This window comes from Aspergillus novofumigatus (genome assembly GCF_002847465.1).
Source record: "Aspergillus novofumigatus IBT 16806 chromosome Unknown P174scaffold_9, whole genome shotgun sequence".
NCBI classification, from domain to species: domain Eukaryota; kingdom Fungi; phylum Ascomycota; class Eurotiomycetes; order Eurotiales; family Aspergillaceae; genus Aspergillus; species Aspergillus novofumigatus.
The window spans coordinates 493,616-514,232 of record NW_020194282.1 but is presented as its reverse complement, the minus strand read 5'-3'; the positions used below and the strand labels follow the sequence as shown (position 1 = coordinate 514,232).

Below are 20,617 nucleotides of genomic sequence, written 5' to 3'. Positions count from 1 at the left end.
ATTTTGGCGTTTGGTCTCGATGTGGTGCTCATGCCTATTTGTTGATAGAAATCCATACATGCAGAGCAGCACGAGATAATCTGGTAGTTTCGATGTCATTGGAGTCTATTACACGGTTGGTCTTGTTTTTTGGTTGCTTCTTCTGGCCCCAGGATACCTTTCTTTGGTTCTATGACGCTCCCTTTGGTTCTGGATGTTTGCTGTGTGCTTGATACTCTTGCAACTACATACTAAATACCCAAATACTGTACCTCTCTATTGAGATTTGATAGACAGAATGAGATCTATGGAATGATTGCTCGATCTATTATGCACTTGCTGAGAGGTCTTGGGGTAAGCTGCGACTGTCACCTAAGCAATGTCCTTCTCAAGGAATATGAGTTGCCTCCTCCATCTCCTCCTCCCACCACTTGCGAAACTCGATCAACCGCTGCGTCCGCACGCGAGCCATTTCCCTCCCCGTCTGCGTCTTCATCATCCCCTCCAACCGCACCAGCTTCTCCTGAAAGTGAGCTATAGCATTATTCATATCCCACGGTTCCCCAGGACCAAGATACTTCTTCCCCTGCGCCCCAGAAACGTAAAACACCGCCCAATCCCCACCGCCCCAGCGCATCCAACCGGTCCGCATCCTGCACCACCGCCAACTCCACATACCCCTCCTCGTCAATCAATCTCCGCACCGTCGCAGGATCCTTAGCCTCCTTCGAGTACGACACATGCGTCACGATGGTCTGCACCCTCGCCGCGAGAGCCGCGTCCGCCCCATGCGCCAATAGCGCCTGCTCCACCATCCTGCCCGGATCAACCGCCGCCTGCTGCTGCTGCTCCCCCGCTGCGGATGTCGCCGCGGCGACCTGCGTCAGATACTTCCTATCCCCGATATCATGGAGCAAGGCGGCGAGTTTGACGACGTCCGCGTCGTAGGTGATGTCCGGGTGTGCGAGCTGTTCTTTCTCGAGGACTGTGCGGGCTAGTGTGACGACGCGGTGGACGTGGGCGGGGTTGTGGGAGGGATCGTGGGCGGACATGCAGGACGTCACGAAGGTGGCCATGGTGGTGTAGAGGTGGTGGAAGTCTGTTGGGGGGACGCCATTTTGTCGTTTCCGTCACTTTGTCCTTGGTTGAGGTGGATGTAGTATAGGAAGAGAAATGCGTCTCTGCTAGGACTATGTGGCTGACGGCGTCAGGCTGTGGATAGTTGGTTTATTAAAATTACTTGTTATGTTTCTCTTTAACCATTTGTGATGTAAAGCAAGGACCTGTGAATTCCCTCTTGTGGTTAGTTTTGCCCTTTTGGGTATGGTTGCCTGATACACTGTCTTGTAAACACCACCTGCATCATGACCTCCAGTATATAAGAACCATCCGTCTTACTATTCTAACCATCCTCTCTCTTAACTTCTTCTTTCCCCCCGGTCTCCTAAATAATCTACACCCTTCTGGTCACTACTATTATTTCATCTGCCTATATGGCTACCACTAAACCCCCTTCTTTTTTTTTTCCTATTAGAAATTGCAGCTGTACCTCCCCCTCTCTTCTCATACTATGTTATGGATAGGTTTCATAACATACATGTTCCAAATCGTTGTGGCACCAACTAAACCTGGCTAGATGGTTATGTTCAATGTGCTCCCAATAATGGTAACTGCGAGAGTAAGGGAATGTGGATAACTAACAAGTTATGTTTGCATGTGATTTGGCAAGTCTTATGAGTGAACCATGCAGACAATGAGCAGAGCAAGCAGCGGGCAAACAAGAATGTATTAAGCATAGTAATCACTGGTTTGGCCTTAGTGGCTCTGGTGGACAAGCAGACTGATCGCGGGCTCTTTTGGCCTCCTTGGACCTCAAGCATTTTTCTTGGGACATGAAAGATGCTTCTCTAGAGGCTCGGATGGGTTCCTGGGAGCATAAGAAAACCTGGATAGTGGCATGGTGTTCTTGTGAGCCTTGAGGCATGATCCTGGGAACTCAGCATTCTGGAAGCTGCGTGCTGGCGAATTCGCCTTCTGTTCACACAATCTGACTGGACAATGCAAAGCTGAGACCTCATACACATGATCTTAGTAGCACCAAATTGGCCAGAGCACCAGGAGGTCTGGCATATATTAGGGCCGGTCTCGCCATTCCCCGACAACAGCCTCACGGATACTTCACCTGAAAAGTGCCATTAATTTGCGGCCTACGCGGATAGGACCCAGCAACAGCACACAAGATGGGCCTTAAGGAGCCCACCACAATGCTTGAAACTCTGGATTTTAACCTGGTGTCGGAAATTTGCTTTGGTTCTGTGCGTACGAAGTCAATGATTTAGTCTCTCTTCTTATGGCTGTCTTTCTAATATTCTCATCGTTTAGCTTTTTTATAAACAGAGACCGATCATCGGGAGTTTCCGATGAGGATAAATACGGCAATCACTGGAGAGATATCAAGGGAGCGAAGACAAAATACTCCCCTTTAGACAGCAGAAAAAGTAAACCAAATTATATCACTTGGCTGCAGAGTCTCCTACCAAGTATCAGGAGTGACTCCACCGTCCCGATCTCAGGAGGTGGTTTTAACTCTTTTCAGGCCACCAAAATTCCTGGCATCGAAGCCTTTTTAGGGAGAGCCTCGACATCCTCAAGAAGCCAAAGAAGCTTGCTGATTGGAAGGCTCCAGCCTCTTCTTTCTACGCTTCTTTTGCCGACAGCAAGCACATATACAGCACCCGACGACTGCGAAAACCGCAATAATCGGAAGTCCAACAATGAGAAACCACCTTGTCGCCGTGTCAGACCCCCTATCATGATAATTCTCGCTGTTGTTGGTGTTGGTCGGCCCCGGGGGCTCTCCACTCGAGGACTCGCATAGCAGTCCGCCTTCCACCGCGGCGCCCGGAACCCAGGAGCTCAGTGCAAGGGTAGTACAAGCACCAATATCCGGCGGTGGGGGATGAAGGGTTGGCACATCGGTCGAGGCCCAGGTGATGTGCCATGCCTCATGCATGCGTACCGTCGGTACCGGGCTCGGGATGGTTTGCCGGGAAGCAACGCCGTGGTGGCGGACACACTTTGGAAACACGCCGGTAGCGAGGTGCCGGGGCTTGCCAGGCCGTATAAGGTAGAAAGGGTGAACCTCCTATTTCCATAATTAGTGGAAGGGTGCATCTACCAGCCAGCGGAAGCGACACCAAACCAAAGAGAACAGGCTAAGAGGAGATCGAAGCAAAGTCGCCTGGTGTTTGAGGACTGTGGAAACGAAGGAATCAAGCGTCACTCACTCGGAGCAGCAAAAGGCGGTGGTTACACTGCGTGTTGCCACTGTCATAGGGCTTGCCGGCAACACCGTCCCCCGATGCTATACGCCGTCCACCCGGCGGGACAGACGGCGGGGCTATATTCAAAGCGGGAGCTCTGACTCACACCCCATCCGGATGGTTGGCAAGACGGAAGTTCCTTTGAGACAGACAGATGATATGAATGTTTGGAGTAGAGCAGATAATCCATGGTGCTGTATTGGTTTCCACAGCCGGGCGGTGGGATAAAGGGGGTCGTCAGCGGCTGCAGAGAGATATCACTAGTAGACACGGTCGTAGCAGACATGACTGTAACGAATGCCCGGGAATGTCATACTGGGACGGATGGATGGAACCTGAGGCTGTCTCGGCTGTCTCAGCTGTCTCATGCTTTAAGAATACGACAAGATTCCAGTTGTAACAAAAAGGGACGGGGACATGACGGCGACTTAGCACAGGGCAATGCATCCTATTGCTTAAAATGTGCCAATATAAGCTTGGTTACTGGGCAGATCGAGAGGGGGTGGAAATGAGCTACAAGCCACATTTGCCCGCCACTCCCATTTAACCCGTTCAATGATGGCGCTATTATAGTACGGAGCACGGAGTATGGAGTATGTAGGAACAACATAGTCCCTAGACCCTGCCAGTGCATCCTGCTGTTCGACCCTGCGGCTGCCCCGTGCACGTGTGCCAGCAAGCCCATATCATTGGTGTTGAGGACTGGTTCATGCATGTCAGATTATCAACGGCTGCGCTAGGGCAACATGGGGTCATAGATAGCTTCATGTTGAAATCGCTAAAATACGTAAACTTTCCAAATCACTAGTAAACTATATGGCCAATCGAAAATCAATGAAGGTCCGATTCTTCTAAACAAATGACTATCTATCTCCTATATATGCCTTCGATAGGGGTCGGATTGCAGGTCTTCTAATGATCGAATGCTATCGAATATTTGGCTAAGAGTGGCAGTGCTTCACCAATTCATATGCTTCCAAATCAGGCAAGCAGTAACATAATTCAATACACCCCCCTAGCTGAGCCGTTAGGCGAAGCTACATACAAAATCCATAGCTGTTGAAGCCATATCCATATCCAAATCAAGTAATCATGTTGAATCAATGGCATTGGATTAGTTAAAGCTCAATCTCTGCTTCCTAATTAGTCCATGAGCCCAACCATCCTATAAAAGTTGATATGCTTATTCTTCAGCAGTATCTTCATAAGGCCATCTGCCAGCATGCGATTGGTTTCAATCCATTTAACTGATATGCGGCCTGATTGGACCTCTTGCCAAAGCCAGTGCTGGTGTATATCAACATAGCATAGCTTTGTGCAAATTATAGGCTCTTTGCTGCGCAGTAGCCCTACCATTTAATGATTATCACACAGAATGGATATCTCATGCTCTGGATTGAATCTAATATCTAGGAATAATTACTTCCACCAATAGATGTTCTTTGCAGCCTCTAAAATGGCAAGCAATTCAGCCTTAGTAGTAGAAGTAGTAACTATTTATTACTTCCCTGCGCGCTAATCCATGGCAGCACTGAATAGCTTCACTAGATATCCTTTGCTGCTGCTACAATCCAATTAGTCTGCATAGGTAGCATTGCTTGCAATGATAAAGATATTCCCTAATAAATTACCTCCATATTCCAAAGCATAGTCCTTTGTTAAAGCGAGATATACAATGACGCGATTGGCTGTGTTAAAATAAGCTAGTCTAGGATTTAATAGATATCTTAATAGATCAGATATTATCTTAGTAATATCTAAGTGAGTGATCACTGTGGCATAGAGAATTAATCTAATTTTAGATTAATAGTGTTATATCTCATGCACTGTAGCCTTTCTATTATAAGGGTGTAGATAATCTGTCATTACAGGCATTCACGCCTTCTAATTAGTGGAATCTAAATAATATCTTATAATAATCTTATTAATATATACCTATTAGCTAAGCCATAGCTTCCATTTTATTCAATCTCTGCTAATCTTAATATTTAGGAAGCTCTCTCCCTCACCTAGATCATGGAATTCATATTATTCTTATAGTTTTTAAATCAGATTATCAGCATACTTCTTACTTTTGAGATGGTAAAGAAATAGTATGTCATCCACAAATACTAAGATAACAGTCTTATCATCTATATAAAGGCATGAGTCTGTATTAATTCTTTATAAACCTATCTTGTTAAGGGCTTTTGAAATATCTCTCTACTAGAGGTGTGGTGCCCTTCATAAGCTATAGAGGGCTTATTTCAACTAGTAAATATAACCATATTTAGAGAATCCTTCTACTATATAGGTATAGACCTCCTTATCTAGTTCACTATTGACAAATGTGTTGATGGTGTTAATTTACTATATATTAAGATTAAATACTACTGCAATAGCTATTAATATCTAAAATGTTTGTGCAGCAAGAGTAGTAGCTATAGTATTATTATATGTTATCTGCTGCATGTCTCCTTATATATAGATTTATGCCTTAGCCTTAATCAAGTAGCCTTCTTGATTGAATTTATATATAAAACCTATTATAGTGGAATGATCTGCTTATCTCTAGGCTATTTAACCTTCTAAAAAGTTCCTCAAGCTAATAATATATTATGTTCTAACTCTGTAGCTGCTTTAAAGAGTTCCTTTAGTAGATGCTTTTGCATTTCCTTCCAGCCATCAGGTGCAGGCAGTATTTCATCTTAATAAAGTTATTTCTTTATAGATGCCTTATCTTATAGGCCTATTCTAAATGATGTAAATACTAAGTAGAATTACTTTAAGCTATCTATCCAAGCACTAGCATAGATATTTTATAAGGCTTGATGCTGTTATTTTCCTTTAATAATGTTATCCACTAAAAAATTAGTACTAATACTATGCTTTAGCTTCATTAGGAAATTATTAATGTTATCTAGACTATTTAGCTCAATACTTAATTAATTAACTTCCTCAAATAGCTGTCTTAAAGGTGAATCTTCTAGTAAGATATGATTTCTTCCTGTATCTACTTCTAATCAAACTGGGGACTTAGGAAGTGTATCTGTAAGCCTTATAGGCATCTCAGGCTCTAGGGAATTATTAATTCTTATAGGAGATCTCAGAGTCATTAAATCAAGGCAAATATGCTATTCTCTCTATAGGCTATTAATCCAGCCTCTAGGAATGCTATATTAGCTCATTCTTAATATATTATTCTACTTAATAGATTTAATAGGTTTATTATGTTAGATAGATCTTCCTAGCATAGCAAGAGGGGTTAGAGGTGTGAGGTTTACTTCTAGTAATTCTAGCATCTAACTACCTGCCTTATTAGGTATAGTTCCTTTACTTATTATATTAATTACTTCATTCACCCCCTAAGCTTTAACCTTATCTAACTTATTATCATTACTTAATTCTTCCTTCCTAATCTATATATCTTCATTTGTTGCATTAATTTTAATTGGTGGCACTAGCATATCTAATATCTTAATTACTTCTGCGTGGAATGGCCTATCTAGATTAAATATAATATCTTCATTAAATATAATATCTCTTTTATTAGTTATCTTCCCTGTCAGCAGATTCTATATCTTCTATATATTAGACGCAGTGTATCCAACAAGATAGCCTATCTAGGCCTGTGGATCCAGCTTCTTTATTCTTAGAATCTTATATTATCTAATATACATTCTGCATCTATATACACGCAGATTTACTAAAGATGGCTTCTTGCTATAAAGCTTCTCATATAGTATGATCTAGATCTATTTCTTCTATCCATTCTCCTCTACTGCCTCTCTTCACAGCTATTAATTATGCAGGTAGACAGCAGCATAGAGAATATATAGCCATAGCTTCTTAGGTAATCTTACAGCTATTCTCATGCTTTAGGCTATTTTAATTATTAATCTTCTAGTACATTTGACTAGGCCCTTCTGCTCATTAATATATCATATTAAATAAATAATCTCAATGCCTTCATCTTTCATAGTGCATATATATTTATTTCTAAGTATTAGTTTATGGTCTAAGAACATCCTCTTTAGCTTGATATTAAATTACATCTTAACCCATTTAATAAACTGCTGTATTTGGCCATTAAGCTAATCTTTATCTAGATGTGTGTAGATGACATGCCATCTAGTTAATTTACAGATGAAATGCATGGCCTAACAATCACTATTATAGGTAATAGTCATTAGAATCAGATTAAAATGAACACTTTTAAATGGCTTGGTTAATCTCTCTCTGGGTGTTTGAGATATTTACTTATAGGCCTTCACTAGCCTGCATGTCTTGCAGATTGATCTCTTATAATTTAATACTTTTGCACTAATAGATGCCTCCTCTAGATGCTATATGGCTTCATCTCCTAAATATACTAGCTGTTTATGCCATCATTCACTAGTTTCAGTGGATTTATGTGGCTATTCTGAATATTAATTCATTGCAAAGACATTTAATATTAGATTATATTCCACCACTTCTAGATTACATCTTATTTCTATGCAGTAAATTAGCTTCCTATGCTGATCTTCTATGGTATTAGTGTATTAATTAAGATAAAATCTATACTTCTTCATATGAAAGGTTAAAAGTAAATTTATATAGTACTTAGATATATAGGCTACTCTGCTTAGTTCCAGGATATATAGCATTCTATTTATTCTAATTGCTTTTAGTTTGACCCTCCTGTATCTGAGGATTTGCATATTTATTATACTAAAACGCGCATACTTGTCTTCCACTGGTTTGTAGGTAAGGAATTAAGTTTAACTATTATAGATATTAATATCTACTCCTAAATTAATAATCTAACTATCTTATAGCTCATATGCATTACTTCCTAGTGAGAATACTATAGAATTACTTTAAATAATACTTATTACCATGCAAGATATTCCCTGCTTCTAATTTACTTACTTAATTACTTATTCTATAGCATATCACACTCTTAGTTTCATCTGCTTAAGCTACTTAAATTATTCTATAATCTCTGCATTTAGCTTCCATCCATTCAGCCTTAATGATTTAATTAAATATAGGCACTTATTAAACATATACTTCTCTCTGCAGGCGTAGTCTTCTAGGCCTTGCTTAGGCTATTTATTTAGCTGTTCATTTCCATAATTCTGATTGGCCAAATCAGAATTCTATTAATCAGAGGATTATCCCTTAAAGGTGGTAAATATGCTCTTCTATTCTCTTTAACTAAGGGATCACTATTATTTATAGAAATAGTAGATCTTATTAAACATATCTAATAACTTATCCTTTATTAATTTATTTAATCTTATCTAGGCATATGATTGATCCAGGCCCCTTAGTACTGTAAGGAAGGACCTGGTTACATCTTCCCTAGTAAAGCTCTTTAATCCAAGTCAATTGTATTTACTTATCATATCTTCCTATTTGCCTAGCTACATCTCAATATTCTGATTGGCTGGCTTTAATAGGAGTTGGTTATATCTTGCCATAATATATAATATCTAATCTTCCTTCTTTAGCTCTAGCTTGGCCTTCAGCTTTAAATATCTTTTAATAATGTAATCTAATTCATTAGTAAGCTGCCTGAGATACTTCTATATGACTATTTACTCTATTTCTTACTAAATAGCCACTAGGCCTTACTCTGCTTCCTTCTATTCCTTATAATATCTCTTCTAACTGTTAACTTGATAATTATATAAGGTTTTTGATTTAAGATCTGTTGCAGCTCTCTGATTAGTTGATTCTAAATTATCTAGATGAATTAGCTTTGATAGGCGTAGCATTTCTCTAAGTAAGATCTCTTTCACTCTATAGCTCATCACTATGCCTTTTATATAAGAGTCTTAGTTCCACTAATCATTAGGTAAATCTAGCACAATAGGGACCTTCCTGGTGGATCTTATTAGCTTAGTATAATACTCCATGTCGGCTTTAAGACAGGGTGACAGCAGTGTTAATATAACTTTAATTCTTCTAAATCAGGTAATTCTAATGAGATATCTTACTAATACTATAAGATAGAGCTCTCCAATATGCAGGCCTGGAAGAATGATCTAAACAAATCAATCCATGCATCTCTTAAGGGCAATCCGGGCTCATAACTGTTGAAATTACTAAAATACATAAACTTTCCAAATCACTAGTAAACTATATGGCCAATCGAAAATCAATGAAGGTCTAATTCTTCTAAACAAATGACTATCTATCTCCTATATATGCCTTCGATAGGGGTCGGATTGCAGGTCTTCTAATGATTGAATGCTATTAAATATTCAGCCAAGAGTGGCAGTGCTTCACCAATTCATATACTTCCAAATTAGGTAAGTGGTAATATAATTCAATACACCCCCCCAGCTGAGCCATTAGGCGAAGCTACATACAAAATCTATAGCTGTTAAAGCTATATCCATATCCAAATCAAGTAATCATGTTGAATTAATAGCATTAGATTGGTTGAAGCTTAATCTCTGCTTCCTAATTAGTCTATAAGCCCAACCATCCTGCAAAAGTTGATATACTTATTCTTTAGCAGTATCTTTATAAGGCCATCTGCTGGCATGTGATTAGTTTTAATCTATTTAACTAATATGCAGCCTGATTAGACCTCTTGCTAAAGCCAGTGCTAGTGTATATCAACATGGCATAGCTTCATGCAAATTATAGGCTCTTTGCTGCACAGTAGCCCTACTGTTTAATGATTATCACACAGAATGGATATCTTATGCTCTGGATTGAATCTAATATCTAGGAATAATCACTTCTACTAATAGATGTTCTTTGCAGCCTCTAAAATAGCAAGTAATTTAGCCTTAGTAGTAGAAGTAGTAACCATTTATTACTTCCCTGCGCGCTAATCCATAGTGGTGCTAAATAGCTTCACTAGATATCCTTCACTACTGCTACAATCTAATTAGTCTATGTAGGTAGCATCACTTGTAATGATAAAGATATTCCCTGATAAATCACCTCTATATTCTAAAGTGTAGTCCTTTATTGAAGCAAGATATATAATAACATAATTAGCTGTGTTAAAATGAGCTAGTCCAGGATTTAATAGATATCTTAATAGATCAGATATTATCTTAGTAATATCTAAGCGAGTGATCACTACAGCATAGAGAATTAATCTAATTTTAGATTAATAGTATTATATCTCATGCGCCGTAGCCTTTCCATTATAAGGGCGTAGATGATCTGTTATTATAGGCATTCATGCCTTCTGATTAGTGGAATCTAAATGATATCTTGCAATAATCTTATTAATATATACCTATTAGCTAAGCCATAGCTTCTGTTTTGTTCAATCTCTACTAATCTTGATATTTAGGAAGCTCTCTCCCTTACCTAGATCATGGAATTCATATCATTCTTATAGTTTTTAAATCAGATTGTCAGCATGCTTCTTACTTTTAAGATGGTAAAGAAATAGTATATCATTTATAAACACTAAGATAACAGTCTTATCATCTATATAAAGGCATGAGTCTATATTAATTCTTTACAAACCTATCTCATCAAGGGCTTTTGAAATATCTCTCTGCCAGAGGCACAGTGCCCTTTATAAGCCATAGAGGGCTTATTTTAACTAGTAAATATAACCATATTTAGAGAATCCTTCTACTATGTAGGTATAGACCTCCTTATCTAGTTTACTATTAACAAACGTGTTGATGGCATTAATTTACTATATATCAAGATTAAATACTACTGTAATAGTCATTAATGTCTGAAATATTTATGTAGTAAGAGTAGTAGCTATAGTATTATTATATATCATCTACTATATATCTCCTTATATACAGATTTATACCTTAGCCTTGATTAAGTAGCCTTCTTGATCAAATTTGTATATGAAAACCTATTATAGCAGAATGATCTGCTTATCTCTAGGCTATTTAACCTTCTAAAAAGTTCCTTAAGCTAATAATGTATTATGTTCTAACTCTACAGCTACTTTAAAGAGTTCCTTTAGCAGATGCTTTTGCATTTCCTTCTAGCCATTAGGTGTAGGCGGTATTTCATCTTAATGAAGTCATTTCTTTATAGATACCTTATCTTATAGGCCTATTCTAAATGATGTAAATACTAAGTGGAATTACTTTAAGCTATCTATTTAAGTACTAGTATAGATGTTTCATAGGGCTTAACACTGTTATTTTCCTTTAATGATATTATCTACTGAAAAATTAGCACTAATGCTGTGCTTTAGCTTTATTAGGAAATTATTAATATTATCTAGACTATTTAGCTTAATACTTAATTAATTAACTTCCTTAAATAGCTATCTTGAAGGTGAATCTTCTGGTAAGATATGATTTCTTCCTGTATCTGCTTCTAATTAAACTGGGGACTTAGGAAGTGTATTTATAAGCCTCACAGGCATCTCAGGCTCTAGGGAATCATTGATTCTCATAGGAGATCTTGGAGTCATCAAATCAAGGTAAATATACTGTTCTCTCTGTAGGCTATCAATCCAGCCTCTAGGAATGCCATATTAGCCCATTCTTAATGCATCATTCTGCTTAATAGATTTAATAGGTTCATCATGTTGGATAGATCTTCCTGGTATAGTAAGAGGGGTTGGAGGTACAAGGTTTGCTTCTAGTAATTCTAGCATCTGACTACCTGCCTTATTAGGTATAGTTCCTTTACTTATTATATTAATTACTTCATTCACCCCCTAAGCTTTAACCTTATCTAACTTATCATTATTACTTAATTCTTCCTTCCTAATCTATATATCTTTATTTATTGTGTTGATTTTAATTAGTGGCACTGGCATATCTAATATCTTGATTGCTTCTGCGTGGAATGGCCTGTCTGGATTAAATATAATATCTTTATTAAATATAATATCTCTTTTATTAGTTATCTTCCTTGTTAGTAGATTCCATATCTTCTATATATTAGACACAGTGTATTTAATAAGATAGCCTATCCAGGCCCATGGATCTAGCTTCTTTATTCTTAGAATCTTGTATTGCCTGACATACATTCTGCATCTATATATATATAGATTTGCTAAAGATAGCTTCTTGCTATAAAGCTTCTCATATAGTATGATCTAGATCTATTTCTTCTGTCCATTCTCCTCTACTGCCTCTCTTTGCAGCCATTAATTATGCAGGTAGACAGCAGCACAGAGAATATATAGCTATAGCTTCTTAGGTAATCTTACAGCTATTCTCATGCTTTAGGCTATTTCAATTATTAATCTTCCAGCGCATTTGACTAGGCCCTTCTGCTTATTAATATATTATGTTGAATGAATGATCTTAATGCCTTTATCTTTTATAGTGCATATATATTTATTTCTAAGTATTAGTTCACAGTCTGAGAATATCCTCTTTAGCTTGATATTAAATTACATCTTAACCTATTTAATAAACTGCTGTATTTGGCTATTAAGCTAATCTTTATCTGGATGCATGTAGATGACATGCCATCCAGTTAATTCATAGATGAAATGTGTGGCCTAACAATCACTATTATAGGTAATAGTCATCAGAATCAGATTGAAATGAATGCTTTTAAACAGCTTGGTTAATCTCTCTCTAGGCATTCAAGATATTTACTTATAGGCCTTCACTAGCCTGCACGTCTCGCAGATTGATCTCTTACAATTCAATACTTTTACACCAATAGATGCCTCCTCCAGATGCTGTATAGCTTCATCTCCTAAATGTGCTAGCTGTTTATGCCATTATTTGCTAGTTTTAGTAGATTCATATAGCTGTTCCAAATATTAATTTATTGCAAAGATATTTAATATTAGATTATATTCCACCACTTCTAGATTGCATCTTATTTCTATGCGGCAAATCGGCTTCCCATGCTGATCTTCTATAGTGTTAGTGTGTTGATTAAGATAAAATCCATGCTTCTTTATATAAAAGGTTAAAAGCAAATTTATATAGTACTTAGGTATATAGGCTACTCTACTTAGTTCTAGGATATATAGCATTCCATTTATTCTAATTACTTTTAGTTTGACCCTCCTATATCCAAGGATTTGCATATTTGTTGCACTAAAATGTGTATACTCATCTTCTACTGGTTCATAGGTGAGGAATTGAGTTTAACTATTATAGATATTAATATCTGCTCCTGAATTAACAATCTAACTATCTTATAGCTTATATGCATTGCTTCCTAGCAAGAATACTATAGAATTACTTTAAATAATACTTATTACCATGTAAGATATTCCCTGCTTCTAATTTACTTACTTAATTGCTTATTCCATAGCATATCACACTCTTAGTTTTGTCTGCTTAAGCCACTTAAATTATTCTATGATCTCTGCATTTAGCTTCCATCCATTCAGCCTTAATAATTTAATTAAATATGGGCACTTATTAAATATATGCTTTTCTCCATAGGTATAGTCTTCTAGGCCTTACTTAGGCTGTTCATTTGGCTGTTTATTTCCATAATTCTGATTAGCTAAATTAGAATTCTATTAATTAGAGGATTATCCCTTGAAGGTGGCAAACATGCTCTTCTATTCTCTTTAACTAAGGGATTACTATTATTTATAGAAATGGTAGATCTTATTAAATACATCTAATAACTTATCCTTCATTAATTTATTTAATCTTATCTGGGTATACAATCAATCTAGGCCCCTTAGTGCTGTAAGGAAGGACCTGGTTGCATCTTCCCTAGTAAAGCTCTTTAATCTAAGTTAATTATATTTACTTATCACATCTTCCTATTCGCCTAGCCACATCTCGACATTCTGATTGGCTAGCTTTAATAGGAGTTGGTTATATCTTGCCATGACATGTAATATCTAATCTTCCTTCTTTAGCTCCAGCTTGGCCTTCAGCTTTAAATATCTTTAATGACATAATCTGATTTATTAGTGAGCTACCTGAGATGCTTCTACGCGACTGTTTACTCTATTTCTTACTAAATAGCTACTAGGCCTTGCTCTGCTTCCTTCCATTCCTTATAATATCTCTTCTAACTGTTGACTTAATAATTATATAAGGTTTTTGATTCAAGATCTATTGCAGCTCTCTGATTGGTTGATTCCAAATCATCTGGATGAATTAGCTTTAATAGGCGCGGCATTTCTCTAAGCAAGATCTCTTTCACTCTATAGCTCATTACTATACCTTTTATATGAGAGTCCCAGTTCCACCAATCATCAGGCAAATCTAGCACGATGGGGACCTTCCTGATGGATCTTATTAGCTTAGCATAATACTCCATGTTGGCTTCAAGATAGGGTGACGGCGGTGTTAATATAACTTCAATTCTTCCGAATCAGGCAATTCTAATGAGATATCTCGCTAATACTATAAGATAGAGCTCTCCAATATGCAGGCCTGGAAGAATGATCCAAACAAATCAATCTGTGCGTCTCTTAAGGGCAATCCGGGCTCATAACTGTTAAAATCACTAAAATATGTAAACTTTCCAAATCACTAGTAAACTATATGGCCAATTGAAAATCAATGAAGGTCTGATTCTTCTAAACGAATGACTATCTATCTCCTATATATGCCTTCGATAGGGGTCGGATTGCAGGTCTTCTAATGATCGAATGCTATCGAATATTCGGCCAAGAGTGGCAGTGCTTCGCCAATTCATATGCTTCCAAATCGGGCAAGCGGTAACATAATTCAATACTTCATCTACCATCAACCTACTGATGGCCTCCGCAACAAACACCACCGCAATCCACGCCAGATTCAGACATGGACGGTGTTAGGACAATCCAGAGCCATCCTCAGGGAATCTATACAATCTAACAGAGATCGTTGTCAAACTAGCAGCTCAACCAGCTGCTAGTACTACCTTAAAGAAGGCACAACTCCGCTCATATGTAGCCATGGGATGCAGTCTCCCCAGAGAAAGGGTGTGAACAACACTCTGCTCATTATTCTTCTGAGCCAGAAGAGCAGCGACATTGGCATCTGTAACCATAGGAATCAGCAGTAGCAGGGTTGTTCTGCATATCCCCCTATCCAATATGCAATATACCCCATAATCAAGCATGGCTGGTTCAGGCTCAACCTCAGAGTAACTAAGCTCTATATATAAATCAAATGGCACAGTCACTCCATTTCCCTTCTTTCTCAAGAACCAGACACTTATGTATTGAGCTGACCTAGCTTATTCGCTCCTTTTCGCTCCCTTTTGTCAGTGAGCAAGATGTGGATCTCTCTTTCTGCCACTCTTTCCTGGGTATATATCCTTTCCTATTTTGTCCTCATCCTATCCAGTTCCCACGCCCACTGGGACCATGCTGCCCATCATCAAGCGTTTATCTCCCCTCGGGGAGAGGCGGCTGTTTTGCCCCAAATGTGGCGGCGCACAACGCGACCTCAAGCCAGATTGCAACCGCCCATCAGATAGTCAGAGAGGCCGTTGCGGAAATGACCAAGCGGAATCAAGCCCGTCTTGCCCACCCGTCACGTAACAACTACTCTATGAAGCCAGGGACAAAGCTAGGTAAGCATGACAACATGGCTGCACCGCCGCCTCTACTCAATATCACCAACCAGATTGCCCGCGCGGCAGCGCTAGTAGCCAAGCTCAAAGCAGGTGGCTTAGCTGGTAGAAACTACACCAAGTTATACCAGAGGGCGGGAACATTCTGGATGGAGGGGATTGAGCAAAAGGGTGCCATCCTGTAGGGAGATAATCCTAACTATAAGGTGTCTACTCTCCAGCAGCTAATCCCCTCAACAGCTTCGATCCCAAAGACTACGCTGACATGATGCAACTTGTAGGTCTTTTAACATATTATTAACAACTATAGGGCTGATCCCACAGGTCAAAGAGTTAGTACACCTAACAGAAGCACAGTATAGATGATGGGACTAAATAATGGTAGGATTCTACAGCAGCAATCCAAAGGGCCATCGATGACGGCAAGCAATGTGGCGCCGCTTGCAATGGGGCCACTACCAAAAATGCCATTATATATTTCCCCCCAGAACATACCTTATGTCTAGCTTGATTAGCATTTACTTCAGCACTCAGATCATTAGTGATGCAAATAACTGGCCAACCATCTGAGCCACCTCGAGCTTTGTCAGTCTCGGAGTCTTGTCCACAGACGTCTATGTTAATAACAGTGGAGACGGGCCCGATGGCAATGCGCTGGAGTGGTATATCAACACTGCGCGGTTTTATAGCCAGATTCGCAATTTGAAGATTGATATCACAGCAAGCAATCCAGGTGCCTATATGGTTGCACTCCACTATCAGGTGGCCCAGGCGACAACAATTAAGAATGTTAAGATCATCACAGATTCTGCCATGGTAGGTGTTGAGACTTTCAAGTCCACTAGCACTTAATTAGAGCCGGCTGACTATTTTACCTGACAGACTCAGCAAGGCATGTACGCAGAGAATGGTAGCAGGGGCGTCATGTTAGACATCACTTTCACCAGCAGCAACTTCAGGATTTGTAAGTGAGACCCAGCAGTCTAAGCCTCAACACTAACAGCTCGCAGATGGAGGCAGTCAGCAGTTTAGTGTCACGCAGTTGACCTTTAATAGCTGCAATACTGCAGTCAAAGTCATCTGGGACTGGGGTTGGGTATAGAAGAGCATCATGGTCAAGAACGCCAAAGTTGGATTCCGACTATACAACGATGCCAACGGGCAGATCCCAGGCTCAGTAACCATTATTAACTCAGTCTTCTCCAGTACCAAGTCTTTTGCAATTAAGATGGCCATCCCAGTTAACTGTCATGGACTCCAGATTCACCGGGTTGGTTTTAGATAATGTCCAGCTAGATCGTCCAATCAAAGACCATTAGAGTGACAACCTGATCCTCTTTTCCGGATATTACAAGAGCGTATATTGCTACCCTAAGCTGCCCCCATTCAGGTCACAATCTTTGCTGATTCAACAAACAGTATGTGATGGGGGCAACGTATAAGGAAAACAAACGGTCCTGGACCAACGGGTCAAAGGACTATGACCAAGAACCCTCTCTCCTGGGACCATCTGTCGCGGGACTCGATGTGGCTCCTTACTTTGAACGTCCCAGGAACCAGTACGCTGACAAAACCGCAGTAGACTTTGTTCATCTCAAGGATGAAGGTGCTGCTGGCGACGGCTCGACGGACGACACGGACGCTGTTCAGAATGCCTTCAATAAATATGGCGATGGCAGCAAGATCATCTTGGTAGATGCCGGCACCTACATCATCAAACGCACCGTTACTGTTCCCAAGAATGTGAAGATCATCGATGAGACCTGGTCGCAGTTTGCAGCATCAGGAGGTTACTTTGGCGATGCCAGCAAGCCCGCGGTCATGCTCAGGGTCGGCAACGAGGGGGAGGTCGGCAATGTCGAGCTACAAGATCTCATCTTGACAAGCAAAGGTCCGACCCCGGGAGTTATCCTGATGGAGTGGAACGTCGCCGCAGAAAGCGCAGGCTCGGCCGCGCTGTGGGATGTCCACGTACGGCTGGGGGGTGCAACGGGGACCGAGTTGATGCCGACAGAGTGTCCTCCGATCACCACTGGGACCAATCCATCTTCATGTCAAGTGGCTAGCATGCTCCTACACGTCACCAAGCGGGCTTCGGGCTATTTTGACAACATGTGGCTTTGGGTGGCAGACCACATGATTGACGATCCGTTGCTCGATGACCCATTGAACAACATGGAACAGCTCTCCGTGTACAGTGCACGGGGCATGCTGATCGAAAGCCAAAAGGCCACATGGCTGTACGGGACAGCTTCGGAGCATAGCGTCTTCTACCAGTACAACTTCAATGGCGCCCAAAACATCTTCACCACGTTCTTGCAGACCGAATCACCTTACTACCAGCCGACGCCGAAGCCCCCTGCACCATTCGACCAGGTGGTCGGCACCTTTGACAGCGATCCCAAGTACGGCTGCGATGGCAGCGATGCGGACGGCTGCGATGCCTCGTGGGCTGTCATCATGAAAAACTGCCAAAATGTCCATATCGGGTCTGCGGGCACGTACTCTTGGTTCCGCACGTACACGCAAGACTGCATCGACGTCCACGGTTGCCAGAAGGCGCTGTGGCTTCTCGGCAGCAACTACGATAACAATCGATTACAACATGTGATTGGGACCGGCGCGAAGAATATCATCGTCTCTCCGGACGGGACCACAATCACATCTGCAGCAAACCTCGCGGTCTCGAGCCACCCGAGTTGGGCGCACATCTCACTGTATGAGCTGCCATCCATTGGCGCGGCGCCCAAGCCTGGCGACGGGGGAGATGACCAGTGTTCAAATGCGGCCCGTCAATATAGCAGTGAATACGTGCCACCCGGGGAGATTGAGCTATGGTCAAACGATGGTACCGTGCTAAATCATGCCGACGACACAGACGGTCAGCAGTCTGTGACGATTGTCAATTTAACCCCCTACAAATTCATCCATACGGCGGGCCCCGAACCCTACCAGTTCTCGACCTGGCAGTTTGGCGACGTGCCCTCGGGGCGGGCGTTGAAGAACAACGTCACGTACGATCTGGGCCTCAAGGTGGGCAGCTTCGTCGACACCAACGGGTACGCCTACTATCAACTCGAGAACACCGACAAGACCTTTGCCGTGCACGTTACCACGCACATCCCGGACAGCTACGAGCGCCGCGTGGTCTTTGACCTCGGCGGCATGGGCCTGGGCTGGCGCGAGCTCGGATTCCCTGGTGAGCGGGTCAGCGTGGCACTGGTCATCAGCGGCAGTGAGGAGTACGGCTATGTCACCTCGCTGCAACTCAACAACGCCGACTGGATGAACCGCATGTATGCGATCATCAAGGATCGCGAACTGCGTCACGTCGTCGTCCCTGGTTCGCACGACGCCGGGATGAGCAGCATCACCAACTCGGGGTGGAACGGACTCGGCACTGCCTCGAACACCGAGACGCAGAGCCTGGACCACTACAACCAGCTGCGGGTCGGCGTTCGGTACTTTGACATGAGGATCGTCAGCATCGACGGGTTTGCCAGCTTTTGGGCAGCGCATGTCAACGACGAAACTGCCGCCGCGCCTCTGGGGGCGACGGGGAGTCTCTGGACAGCCTGATTGCGGGGGTCAATCGATTTACCACCGACTACACCGGGGAGGTCATGGTCTGGTGGGTGAGATACATGACCAACCTGGACAATGGTGACCTCACCCAGGCGAATCGGTACTGGAGCGCCGCGCTCGCCAACGCGTTTTACGATAAGCTCGAAGGGATCAACAACCGCTGCCCGGAACCGAGCGACGGCGGGAAATTCAATCGGCAACCGCTGCATACCTTTCTAGATGCAAAGGACGGCCGGGGTTGCGTGCTCATTATCATCGATGGCACATTGAACGCTGGGATCCCCAAGGGCCGCGCGGAGTCCAGAATCTACAACACCACCTCCTTTGACCGCGACGACTATTGGGCCCAGGAGCAGTACACGCAGCAAAACGCCGACAAGCAGATCGCCCACATGAAGAGCATCGCCCGCGATGGGGGAACGGGCGATTCCTACTACATTATGCAGTGGCAGTGCACTCCGAGCGCCCTGGATGTCGCCATTCCGCCCCCAACGCTGCAACTGATCGCCAACCAGGAGACTAACCCGGCGCTCTATCACTACGGCCTGAATGCCATCTCCCCGGACAAGTTTCCCACGGTGATCCTGCATGACGCTGTCGGACTCTTCCACGTGAGCGATCTCAGCGCCGAGAGTTACAACCCCATGATGCAGACCTTGGCTGTTGGGCTGAACTTGTACATGGTGAGCCAGAACTGCGATGTCAACGGGGGCCAGAATCCGCTCGCCCAGCACGCCACAAACACGCGGATGATGCTTTCAGTGGGAGGGGACCGCGGGGCTGGGTTCAGCACCTTCTCGGGGGTCATCTTTGCCAATGGCACTGTACTGGAGACACCACCGCCGGACTTTTGTCGCACATGTACCTTCAACGATACCGGCAGTATTGATCATCCCCCGCCGACTTTCAATGCCACCAGCGTCAAGCTTCGATGAGGTCGGTACATTGTCTTCTGCTCAATATTGAAGCCGGGTCTGGTATTGTATACCAGCATCGCACACATTCCCACCCATGGGTGTCGAACATTTAAGAAAAGATAGCACTGTTATGAACATAGCAGTCGCCGGCGGCCATCTGCGGGTTGCGGAACTATAAATTTCAAGCCGAATCTTCTATATCAAACACAACACGCTATATACATATTTAACAGCATCTGATAAGACACGAGAGGATAGGCTGCGGTGAATCATATTAGATCTCCCTTGCGTAAGTATCCCAATACCGATTTGGGCCAACACCAAGGAAAAGGTCGCTTTGGAAAACCAGTTACTGTCCTTTCACATATAAATGGGACGCCCCTTCAT

General features: G+C 41.9%; 4 protein-coding genes across 4 annotated transcripts; 1 reads left to right on the top strand and 3 right to left on the bottom strand.

Annotated features, from left to right (window-relative positions):
* Positions 1-367: 367 nt before the first annotated feature.
* P174DRAFT_507342 (uncharacterized protein) lies at positions 368-1,233 on the bottom strand (the record flags this gene model as incomplete). Its single annotated transcript, XM_024831373.1, has 2 exons — positions 658-1,233; positions 368-632 (listed from the first exon to the last, which is right to left on the bottom strand). The coding sequence occupies exons 1-2, from the start codon at positions 1,053-1,055 to the stop codon at positions 368-370; spliced, it is 663 nt and encodes a 220-aa protein (XP_024678271.1). The 5' UTR covers positions 1,056-1,233.
* A 1,225-nt stretch (positions 1,234-2,458) lies between these two features.
* P174DRAFT_454692 (uncharacterized protein) lies at positions 2,459-3,628 on the bottom strand. Its single transcript, XM_024829256.1, has 2 exons — positions 3,409-3,628; positions 2,459-3,124 (listed from the first exon to the last, which is right to left on the bottom strand). Exons 1-2 carry the CDS (start codon positions 3,586-3,588, stop codon positions 2,627-2,629), a joined length of 678 nt encoding a protein of 225 aa, XP_024678270.1. The 5' UTR covers positions 3,589-3,628; the 3' UTR covers positions 2,459-2,626.
* An 11,304-nt stretch (positions 3,629-14,932) lies between these two features.
* Positions 14,933-15,324, bottom strand: P174DRAFT_303757 (uncharacterized protein). Its single transcript, XM_024821627.1, has one exon. The coding sequence runs from the start codon at positions 15,270-15,272 to the stop codon at positions 15,051-15,053; it is 222 nt and encodes a 73-aa protein (XP_024678269.1). The 5' UTR covers positions 15,273-15,324; the 3' UTR covers positions 14,933-15,050.
* Positions 15,325-15,428: 104 nt separating this feature from the next.
* Positions 15,429-20,436, top strand: P174DRAFT_515722 (uncharacterized protein; the record flags this gene model as incomplete). Its single annotated transcript, XM_024832216.1, has 13 exons — positions 15,429-15,580; positions 15,607-15,909; positions 16,039-16,060; positions 16,114-16,228; positions 16,300-16,544; positions 16,611-16,692; positions 16,739-16,803; positions 16,831-16,975; positions 17,010-17,014; positions 17,048-17,086; positions 17,148-18,761; positions 18,810-19,247; positions 19,292-20,436. The coding sequence occupies 13 exons, from the start codon at positions 15,429-15,431 to the stop codon at positions 20,246-20,248; spliced, it is 4,182 nt and encodes a 1,393-aa protein (XP_024678268.1). The 3' UTR covers positions 20,249-20,436.
* Between the last annotated feature and the right edge of the window lie 181 nt (positions 20,437-20,617).